Source organism: Pteropus medius, unplaced genomic scaffold, assembly GCF_902729225.1.
Source record: "Pteropus medius unplaced genomic scaffold, Ma_sr-lr_union100, whole genome shotgun sequence".
NCBI lineage: Eukaryota > Metazoa > Chordata > Mammalia > Chiroptera > Pteropodidae > Pteropus > Pteropus medius.
The window spans coordinates 3,564,880-3,576,474 of NW_024345600.1; the positions used below are offsets into that span (position 1 = coordinate 3,564,880).

Here is an 11,595-nt window from a genome sequence, read left to right on the forward strand (position 1 = left end):
AGGAATACGAGTCAGGGACAGGGGGGTTCTGCATAACCTCCACAAGAGGAATTAACCAGGCAACAAGTGACTCTGGCAGGGCCAACGGGAACCTAACATGGGCTGGGCACACAGGTGAGCTCCAGACACACCTGCTTGTTTCTGGAAGGCAGTTGTTCTCAGTGGCCTTGGGGCAGGAGTGAAAAGTAGGAGCACTTTGGTACCTACCTGGCAAGGTGAGGGCCAAAGCAAGCAGCACCCTCGCAAGCCTGGCAGGAATCATCTGCAAAGAAGCAGGAGAAATGTGGTTATCACTACCCACATAGATGGCTGCCGACATGTGCTACTGTCCGTGCATGAAGTGGAAAGAACATTATTTTTTAAGCAAGAGATCCTCATTGGCCCCCGTTTGCCTTTGAATGTGGAGTGTTACTCCCAAAAAAAGCCTCTGGCCAGAGTCAGGCCCGAGAGGAACAACCACTGTGAGCCAGGACCCCAAGCTCCTTTCCGGAAGAGCAGCCCCAGAGCCACGACAGAGCGGCAGGGCTTTGCCTTCTCCTCTGTGTGCCTCCAGGCCAAGCCGACCTCTCCCACTCCCCTGCACTCCTGCAGAAGCTAAGAGCTGATGCACACCTAATTTCTTCCTGCCTCTTTATCCTTCCACACTTGAGAGCAAACAAGGGAATAGGAGCTGTCTTATGCTTTTGTTCCTTCCCCAGCACCCAGACTTAGAGAATGCTCAGGAACCACAGCAGTTGGTTAGTCACCCACACTGTACCATGAGTGCCTCACTTATCTCCAGCTCCAGTACCTAGCACAGGGCCCAGTATCCCCCTGAAGATGCTCAGGCAGTGTTTGCTGAGTTGATCTAATAAATGCACAGGCATCCAGCAGCCCTGGGCCCACGGAAAAGTCCCCACTATGTAACTCACCAGGTGTAACCCACCTGGCTGGCAGAGCACACACCACATCTCTTAGAGGCCCCATCAGAGCCATCTCCTCTGGAAAAGTTTGCTAAATTAAGTGCAGAATCTGTCACCTGACATTCACTGGAGGTGACTCCTCTTCTACCCAATGCCCCATCCAGCCAAACAAATACAGATAAACCCAGTCTAGTATATATCTGTGGAAGAAATGCTTTGATTTCAGTTATGGCCAAGTCATGGTCTCAAAGCAGGTGCCCTCTCCTACAGCTTCTCCACACAGAGGCACATCAGGCTGCTCTCAGAAAGTACCAGAGGTGAAGGCAAAGCTCATTCTAGGCTCATCTGGTCAAGTAGTACAAGAAGTAAAACCTAGGCATGAGCAGAAGCAGCCATAGGAACACTCAGAGGCAAGTGAAGAGGGGACATTAGGATGGTCCCTGACTTTGAATCACCCTCCAAACAAAGCCCGTCTAGTCTAGAAAGTGAGAACCCCAGATCCCCAGAGGGCAGGATCAGTCCTGATCTTTCTCCCACAGCTGAGCCAGCCCTCCTCCCAGAAGGCCATACCTTACCCTGCAAACGGGGATGCAGGTATCTCCAAGGTCCCTTGGGAAACTCAGCCGCACGGTGGTGCCGCCAGCCCTAGGCCATGCTCCCCAGTAGTTGCTGCCACTGATGGTACTGATACAGCTCTGCCTTGGCTTGCTGCTGAGTGATCCAGGGGCAGTGGACTCCCTGTGGCCAGGCAGATAAAGCCCAAGTTGTGACGTCCACCAACCCCCCTTTCCCACCACAATAGCTGTGAGCTGCCACAACAGGGGACTGGCCTCCTCTTAATGACCGAGAGGAAACAATGAACGGAAATGGTATTAGAAATACCTCCAAGCCGATAAGGCTTTGAACAGTTTGGTAGGAGACCTCTTGGCAGCTGACAATGAGCTGCGTTGCCCTCCCCGTACTCCCCACACCCGGTCCCTAGTCCTCCCCAAACAGACGAGATGACCAGGGAGGCTGGTCCAGGCCATGAGGGAATCCAGACCAGATCAACAAGCCTCAGGATCCAGCTTCCAAGGCCGGATTCCAGGGAAGTTTAGAAAAACACCTCAACCTAAGCCAATTTAGGTACCATGTTTAGAGGAAGGAGAGAACTAATGCTTCCTGTTCACACTAGGCATGAATGATCCAGTCCTAGCCCCTGACAAAAACAGTCAGTTTGGGTCTTGGCCAAAGTTAACAGACATTTTAAAGATGAGGGGCCCAGTCACAAGCCCGGGCCTTTGTAAAATGATGGCTAGGATGGTTTGATTCTAATAGTCCTCTCAAAGACTCTTCCACCAGTCCTCCTCTCCCTGATCTTTAAGCACACACACACACACACACACACACACACACACACAAACATACCCCACATACACAGACATATACACCACACACGCACACCATCCTTCTTCTCAACCTCCAGTTCCCAAAAGCCTACTTCTCAATGTCATCTGTTCAACTAATTCCCGCTAAAAGAGGTAGCTGATAAAATAGGACAGAAGAAGGCTCTCTCTTGGTGAGATTCCAGGCAGCCTAAGACATATTTAGATAAGGAAGCCTACCTCATTGCTTCTCATGAGATACCACCTGCCCCAAGACTTTGGGAAACCATATGTCCCCAACTTCCTCCCTATCACACATTCATATCTCACGCTCCACCACTCCCTTTATCACCCAAGGAGAGGAAGATGAACATTACCAAGAAAAACTGGTAGACGAAGCAGAATTAGAGTGATATAGTAGAAAAGACACTCAAGGATTTCCATTTCCTGCTTTTTTTTTTCTTTTAACTGGGTAACCTGAAAATCTATCTACTACAAAATATCTTGAAATACTGTGTTAAATATGATAAATGTTCTTTAAATGCACAACTAAACTAGGAGCAAAATAATGAATTTTTCCTGAGTTTTGAGCCTGACTCAGGAAAAACACTGGGACAAGATCCCTGCACAAAGCTGACACACATGAAGGCACCCATCTTTCAAAGAGTGAACTAGAAAAAAATTTAGCCACCAACATAGAGAATAAGGAACTTGTCTATCTCCATCTGTTTTGGAGGTGGGAAAATTAAGTCTTTCCCTAGACTTTGTAGCCACGGGCCTGCACTCATGCAGGTTTCAGGCTCAAAGAGACATTACCAAGTAGTCCAGATACCCCCAAGCTGAGAAGCTGATGCAGATGTTACTCTTAGGCTAATACCTGCAGTTCCTGGCAGACACAAGCACAAAACTATCTAAGAAGATAAACTTTCTTCCCCAATCACATATGATACACACAGATAGAGCTCTGTAGAGGATGAATTCAAAATTGCAAATTTTAAAACACCTAAGAAAACAATCCACCATGAGCAGAATAAGCAGCTCCAACCAAAAGCAGGGTTGGATTCCCCCAGGAATGTCAGATAATAAAATGATCATATGTAAATGAAAAAATAAAATTATCATAAATTAAAGAGCAGGAATTGAAAACATAAAAGAATAAAACAGCATGAGAAAAGAACAGGAAGACTGAAAAAAGAACTCTTAGGAATGAAAATACATAGTAAATTAATTGAAAAATTCAAATACAAACACCAGACATTTCTGAAGAAACATTTACTAGAAGATGGAGCTGAGAAAATTATTCAGAGATAAGGAGATGGAAAAATGAGAGATGTGTTATAAGACCTGATAGAATGAGAAGCTCCAAAGAGAAGTGCTGAGAAAACATCCTTCAGTATAGATTTCTATATGCAATGCCTTGGTTTGAATGCCCCCCAGAAACAAGCTCTGAGAATTTAGTGCAGATAGTTTATTTGGAAGAGTAGGAAACGCTGGCAGGGAAGTGGGATGTGATATGGGGAGGGAAAGTAGCCAATAAAAGATATTTATTAAGCCAGTCCCTACATGGGTAACTGAACTAATCTCCTGAGGAAAGTCTGGGGGAAAAGGTAAAATGCATGTCTCAGAATTACCCCACTCTTGGGCCAAGAGAGCAGGGGTATTTCTACACCTACCCCTGTCATTAATTGTCAAAGGCTGCTCCTGGGGGCATTAACTCCTCAACATGTCTGGCCTTCAGGCACAGAGGTACAGATCTTCAGTTAAGAAGAAACATCTGATGAGTTAAGGTCAGAGGACTGTGGGAGGGGAACTGTAGCATCTGCTCTACCTAGTGAAATTATCATTCAGTTAAGGGAAAGTAGAGACCCTTTTTTTTTTTTTCCAGAAAAACAAGTGTGTTTAATATTAACAGTTTTCCTTAAAAAAAAAAAAAAAACAAACTACTAAAGAAGTTACTTCAGGAAGAAGGAAATTAAACCCACAAAGAAAATGCCAGAAGAAAGGATAAACAAAGAAACTGGCAAATACTGGAGAAAATATGAGCAGGCAATGTTTGCATAAAATGATAACAGTAATGACAACAAATTGGAAATTTAAAAAACAAGATGGAACCAAAATACCAGACAACAAAAGCACCTAAGATAAGGAGGGCTGATGGGAGTAAAAGTGTATTAAGGTCCTTGTATTGTTCAAAAGAAAGAGGTGACAGTTCTAGACTTTGTTAAGGCTAGAATGCATAGTAAAATTTTACTAAAAGAATAGAAATGAATGAATGTACATTTACCAAACCAATCGGGAAAAAAATAAAATAAAGAAAACTAGATTGACCTGGGAGAAAACATGGAAAAAGCAGGACAAATATCATAAAATAAGATAGTAAAAATCCAAACATTGATAATCAGCCCATAAAAAGAAAAGAGATTATCAGATTGAATGTCTTTTAAAAGGCACACAATCCAGTAGTGTTCAAGAGACAGCCCTAAAACCTAAAGACACAGAAACCGAAAGGGAAAAAAAAAATGAAAAGGCAAATGATTATCAAGAGAATGCTGATTACATTACCATCAGACAAAACAGACTTTAAGATAAAAGTCATTGTTAAAGACAAAGAGGATAAAAAGATGATTAAAAGATGAATGCACCGGGAAGATACAATTATAAATTTATGTGCACTTTATAATATAAGCTTAAAATTTATCAAGAAAAAAAATTATTGAATTATAAAGCAAAGCAGAAAAAGCTTTGGGTAAAAGCCAACAACATCCACTCACGGAAAACAAGCAAACGAAAACATCCTAGTAACCTACGAAAAGAAGGTAATATCCTTGACCTGAGAAACAGAGCAAACTTCACAATTATAGTAAAATATAAGCCACTTTCCTTATAAAAACTGGAACAAGACAAAGATGGCCAATATCATCACTGCTAATCAACATTGGATCAGATGTCCAGGCCAATACAGAAAAAAATAAAAAAGGAAAGGAAATACAAGGTACATGGCTTTAAAAATAAAATGGTTATTATTTGAAGTTATAACTGTTTACATAGAAAAATTCCAGAGAATTCTACATAAGAGAATCTATATAAGAGAATTCTATGTAAGAGAATCTTATGAATTCATCAGTTTGCTAAAATAAGATTAATTTTTAAAATCTATTATGCTCCTACATAATTATAAAATGAAATCTTTTAAGTGACCCTAGTAGTAAAACAACAAATGCTATAAGACACCGAAGAATAAACACAATAAAATCTGCACAATACTATATTCAGAAAATCATAAATTTTCTTGTATATACTGTGTTCTTATTTACTAAGTCATAATATTGTGAAGATGCCAATTATCCTCAAATTAGTCTATAAATTAAATGCAATTCCAATCAAACTGTAACAGGATTTTTTTCATGAAGTTAGACAAGCTAATCCAAAATCCATATAGAAAGCAAAAGATTAAGAACAGTTCAGATAATGTCATATTTTTAAATGTCAGTAAGAAATGGACAGTGGCTATTACCACAAAGACAAGAAATCACAATTGTTGGCAAGGATGTGGAGAAAAAAAAAACCCTCAGGCACTCTTGGTGAGAATGTAAACTGGTGCAGCCACTATGGAAAATAGTATGGAGGTTCGTCAAAAAATTAAAACTAGGACCAAGAGAGTGATTGAAGATGGCTAGAAAGTAGTGACTGTGCACACACCTCCTCTAGCGACCACACCAATATTATAACAAAACTGCAGAGCAACCAGTACGTGGAGTCGCCTGAGGTCGGGTGAACAGAAGCCGTACAACTAGGTCACCTCGAATAACAGGTCACCTCAAAACAATAGTCAGGGCGGAGACACAAAAAGGCCCAGTCCTACAACCACATGTGGCAATTGAGAATCCCAAGGGCTATCTTGGCTGCAGAGCCACCTTCTCGACCTGAGGAGCAAGGGATCCTGGTCACACACTGGGCTCCCAGTGCATGACAAAGAAGTCCCCACAACCTCTGGCTGTGAAAACCAGCGGAAGTTGAGGCTAATTGAGACGAAGGGCAGGCAACAGGAAGTGGAGACCATCCTCTTAAAGGGCCCATGCTGGGCCTCCCTCACTGACAGACTTGCTTCAGTGCTGGGGCAGCTGCTTGAGGGGCCCCAGGAACATATGCAGAGGCACTGAGCTGTTGGGCTTCAGGGCGAGGGCCCTGACAGAGATGCAGGTAGAAGCCATTGTTCTTTTGTTGAGCCCTCTCCACTCCTAACCTGCAGACACGGGTGCCATCAACCTGGATAACACAGGTCGCTCTGCCCAGGGGAGTCCCTGAGACTCTGCCTCTTCCAACTGTGGGCGCACCCAAGCCACTTCCGGCAATTTATTTAACGCTAACAGGCTATCTTGGCTCCTGCTGAGAACTTTCATAAAATCTCCCAAAGGCTCACAAAACCCAAAGCAGCATCTGGCCTCAGCATGACCTGGACCTCTTTCTGAGCAGCCCTTAGCCCTGCACCAGTGGCAGCCATCCTTGGTTTCTGACTTGACCCCTCGTGGCACCTGTAAGCCCAACATGGGTGGCAGCCCTATGTGGATTGCTTGGTGACTTTTAACAGGTGGCCCCAGAAGTGCACAGGCTGCAGCTGAACTTGGCCTGCAGCTAGATCCTTCCCAGGGCTGTGCCGAGGGGCCCCACAGCACAGCTACTACATAAAGCCACTCTCCTAAGACCAAGAGACTTAGGAGCCCTACCTAATACATAGAAACAGACACAGAGAGGCAGCCAAAATGGAGAGACAAAGAAGCTTGTCCCACATGAAAGAACAGAACAAAGCTCCAGAAAAAGAATTCACCAAAATGGAGACAAGCAATATACCAGATGCAGAGTTCAAAACACTGGTTGTAAGGATGCTCAAGGAACTTAGGAGAAGAGCAGATAAACACAGTGAGAACTTTAACAAAGAGATAAAAAACATAAAAATGGAGATGAAAAACATAATAGGGAGCCAGTCAGAAATGAAGGATACACTATCTGAGATGAAGAGTACATTAGAGGAAAACAGAGTGGAAGAAACGGAGGATCGAATCTGCGACATAGAGGATGGGGTAGCAGAGGACACCCAATCAGAACAGCAGCAAGAAAATAGAATCCTAAAAATGGAGATAGTTTAAGGAACCTCTGGGACAACGTCGAGAGTAACAAGATTAGCAACATAGGGCTACCAGGAGAAGAGAGAGAGCAAGAAGTTGAAAACCTATATGAAGAAATAATGACAGAAAACTTCCCTAATCTTGTGAGGAAAATAAACATACAACCCCAGGAAGTTCAGAGAATCCCAAACAAGATGAACCCAAAGAGACCCACATCAAGATACATCATAATTAAAATGCCAAAGGTTAAATTCAAAGAGAGAATCTTAAAAGCACCAAGAGAAGAGCAATTAGTTGCATACAAGGGAGCACCCATAAGACTGTCAGTTGATTTCCCAACAGAAACTTTACAGGCTAGAAGGGTTTGGCACAAAATATTCAAAAGTGATTAAAACCCAGGACCTACAACCAAGATTACTTTATCCAGCAAAGTTATCATTTAGAATCAAAAGACAGATAAAGAGTTTCCCAGACAAGAAAAAGCTAAAGGAGTTTATCACCACTAAGCCAATATTACAGGACATGTTGGAGGGACTTCTTTAAGAAGAAGAAAAAAATATGTATCAAAAGTCTAAATAAAGAATGGCAATAACTAAATATCTATCAATGAGTACTTCAAATGAAAAGTAATTAAATGCTCCAATCAAAAGATAGGGTGAGCGAATGGATAAGAAAACAAGACCCTTATAAATGCTGCCTACAAGAGACTCTCTTCAAATTAAAAGACATAATTCAACTACAAGTAAGGGGATGGAAAAAGATATTTCATGATGGTTCTAGAGTGTATTGTGCTGAGTGGAGTAAGTTAGATAGAGGAAGACAAATGTCATATGATTTCACATACATGTGGAAACTAAAGAACAAAATAAACAATAACAACAACAAAAAAAAAAACCAGAAATGAACTCATAGAGAACATTTTGAGGGTTACCAGATAGGAGAGGGATTGTGGGGATTGGTGTAAAAGGGGGAAAAGATTAAGAAGTACAGATTGGTAGTTACAAAATAGTCATAGAGATAGAAAGTATAGCATAAAGAATATAGCCAATAATAGTGTCATAACTATGTATGGTATCAGAGGGGCACTAGATTTATTGGGGTGATCAATTTGTAAGTTATATTGATGTCTAATCACTTTGCTGTACACCTGAAACAAGTATCATATTATATTCTAACTACAACTGAAAAATAAAAAATTATTATTAATTAAAAAAAAATTTTAACTAGAACCACCATGTGATCCAGCAATTCCACTCTGGATATTTAACCAAAGAAAACAAAAACACTAACTCGAAAAGATATATGCATCCAATATTCATTGCAACATTATTTACAGTTGCCAAGACATGGAAGCAACCTAAGTGTTCATCAACAGATGAATGGATAAAGAAAATGTGGTATATATATATATACACAATAGAATATTATTCATCTATAAAAAATAAAATCTTTCCATTTGCAACAATGGGTAGACCTTGAAGGCATTATGCTAAGTGAAATAAATCAGACAGAGAAAGGCAAATACTCTATGATCTCACTTATACTTGGACTCTAAAAAAAAACAAACCAAACTCACAGATACAGAGAACAGATTGGTGGTTGCAAGAGGTGAGGGGAGGGAAAGGTATAAATTTCCAGTTATAAAATCAATAAGTTATAGATGTAGTCTACAGCACAGTGACTATACTGTATTATATCTTTAAAAGTTGCTGAGAGTAAACCTTAAAAGTTCTCATAACAAGGAAAAAAAATCATAACTATGTGTGGTTATGAATGTTAATCGAATTTATTGTGGTGATCATTTCACAATATAAACAAATACCAAATTATTATGTTATACACCTGAAATTAAAATAACATTATATGTCAATTATATCTCAATTAAAAAAGATTTTTAAGTGGACAAACAATCCAGTGGCAAGAGATAAATGACATAGAAAGGCAATTCACAGAAAAGGAAGAACCCAATTGGCTAGTAAACATATGAAAAATCATTCAAGCCCACTAGTCACCAGGGAAATCCAAAATAAAACCATAATTAGATATCTTCTCATCAGATTGGCAAGGATGTGGGGCTACTGGAACTATTTGCTGTTGTTATGACAAATGTTATATCACTTTGGAGAAAAATGTGGAAATAGCTATTAAACTTAAGGATGCTCTTTCCCATGGCCCAGCAACTGCACTCCTAGGCATATCCCCTGGAGAAACTTTCATCCACGTGCACAAAGCAACTGGCACAGAATGTTCACTGCAGCAGCTAAGGTAGTTCACAAAAATGTGTAAACAACCTAAATATACTTCAACCGCATGAAAAAATAAATTGTGGTATATTCATCCTATGAAATACCAATAGCAGTTAAAAAGGCGTCTAAGCTACACGTACCAATGTGAATAAGTACCAAAAATAATGGTGAGCAAAACATAAAAGCATGTATCTGAGGATAGCATTCATGTAAAGTTAAATACCATGTAAAATAAAACTGTATATTATTGCTTATAAATATGTTTAATTGCAGGAAAGGTAAACATGCATGGTGTGAAAACCACCAAATTCAGGGTAGTGGCTGCCTCTAAGGAGGAAGAGAGAAGGGATTCAGAGAGTGTGGTACATAAGGGACTGTGCCTCTCTGTGTATATTCTATTTATTTAATAATTTTAAAAATAGGAGGCAAATATGAAAATATGTTAAGATAGGACCAAGTTGGCTGGAACATGGATATTATTATATTATCCTCTCTGATTTTCTGTACGGTTGAAATTTTCATTTCAAAGATACAGCCCTCCCGTCTGATCTCAGAAGCTAAGCAGGGTTGGGCCTGGTTAGTACTTGGATGGGAGACCACCAAGGAAGACCAGGTGCTGAAGGCATAAAAAAAAATAAAATGAAAATAAGGGATTGTAAACTGACAAGGTCCTTGCAATCTGTGAGGTCAACCAAGGGTCGCCTCACCTAAAAAACAAAAAATTAATAAAAAATAAATAAATAAATAAAAGATACAGCCCTGAAGCCAGTGACCTGATGTCTCGGGTTTGCCCTTACAAATAGAGTGACCAGCAAGCATCCTTGCACACTCATCTTCACACACATGCCTTATTGCCTTAAGACAAATTCCTATATGTAAAAGAAATGACTGAGTCAAAAGGCACAAAGATTAAGACTTTCATACATCCTACCAAGAATTATACCAATTTGACCAATTTGTCCTTTATAGCATTTTATTATTGTTATTATTGACTGCATCCCCCAAAATTTACATGTTGAGGACCTAACACCCAATGTGATGGTATTTATATTTGCCTATTGATTTGTAAAGCTTTTTATAGATGAAGAATAGTATTCTTTTTTCTCAGATTAATATGTGAATGTTTTTCTCAGCTCTTCACTTATCTTTAATTTTTATTTATGCTGGGTTTTTTACATACAAGAGTTGGGAGAATTGTTTAATGTTCTTTTGGGGGAAGGGGAAGGGGGCTGGGTAACACAGGTATAAAGTTAAGGTACAAAACACAAAACATACGAAAAGATACACATCAAAAATTCAAATCTCCCTTCCATTCAGGTGAATAACCAACTGTTCTGGCTTGCCCTGAACTGAGGGACTTTGGAGTACATGGGATTTTCATTACAAAAACTGGGACAGTGCTCAGCAAACTGAGACCCTGTTGGTCACCCTGCTAGCCCCCTAGTTTATTTCTCAGGCAATGCTGTTACTAGTTTCTGGGGTAGGTAGACTTCCAAAGATATTACAAACATTTTAAACATTAATCTTCAAATCCATTGTAGCAAATACAAATCTTAGTCCACAAACTTGCATTTTCAAAATATGTCACATCACTTGATTTTCTTTAAATCAAATGAAATCCAACTTTATTCACAGGCAATGTGACACAAGAATCCAGGGGGCTACGAAGTGCTCGGAAAACAAGGTCAGAGATCTCACATCTTTGGTCCACAACTGTTTCCTCTTTCCCAAGCCCACATAACTCCTTTAAAGTCCAGCAACTTCCAGGTACTGTCGTTATGACCTCTGTGTCCGGCAGTCTCTGGTTCCCCAGGCCACTGCTTCAGCTCCAATATGAGCACCAAGGAAGTGTAGGCCAGGCAGGAGCAGCTGAAATGCAAGGACGGTGCCAGAGGAAGGCAGCAGCATGAGCCAAGACCCTCTACCTCCTCCATTTCTGTGGGCCTCCTTCTTCTTAGGC

At 40.6% G+C, this 11,595-nt stretch overlaps 1 protein-coding gene across 4 annotated transcripts in view; it reads right to left on the bottom strand.

Moving 5' to 3' along the window:
- VWF (von Willebrand factor) overlaps positions 1–1,725 on the bottom strand; it is a 121,943-nt gene extending 120,218 nt beyond the window's left edge. For 2 of the 4 annotated variants that reach the window (XM_039874114.1, XM_039874111.1), the window contains exons 1-2: positions 1,478–1,725; positions 208–262 (exon numbers count right to left, since the gene is read on the bottom strand). In XM_039874114.1, the coding sequence (XP_039730048.1) occupies positions 208–262 (55 nt within the window). In that variant the 5' untranslated portion in view covers positions 1,478–1,725. Of the gene's footprint in view, positions 1–207; positions 266–1,472 lie in introns of all 4 variants that reach the window. The other 2 variants (XM_039874112.1, XM_039874113.1) reach the window with 2 other exon arrangements.
- Between the last annotated feature and the right edge of the window lie 9,870 nt (positions 1,726–11,595).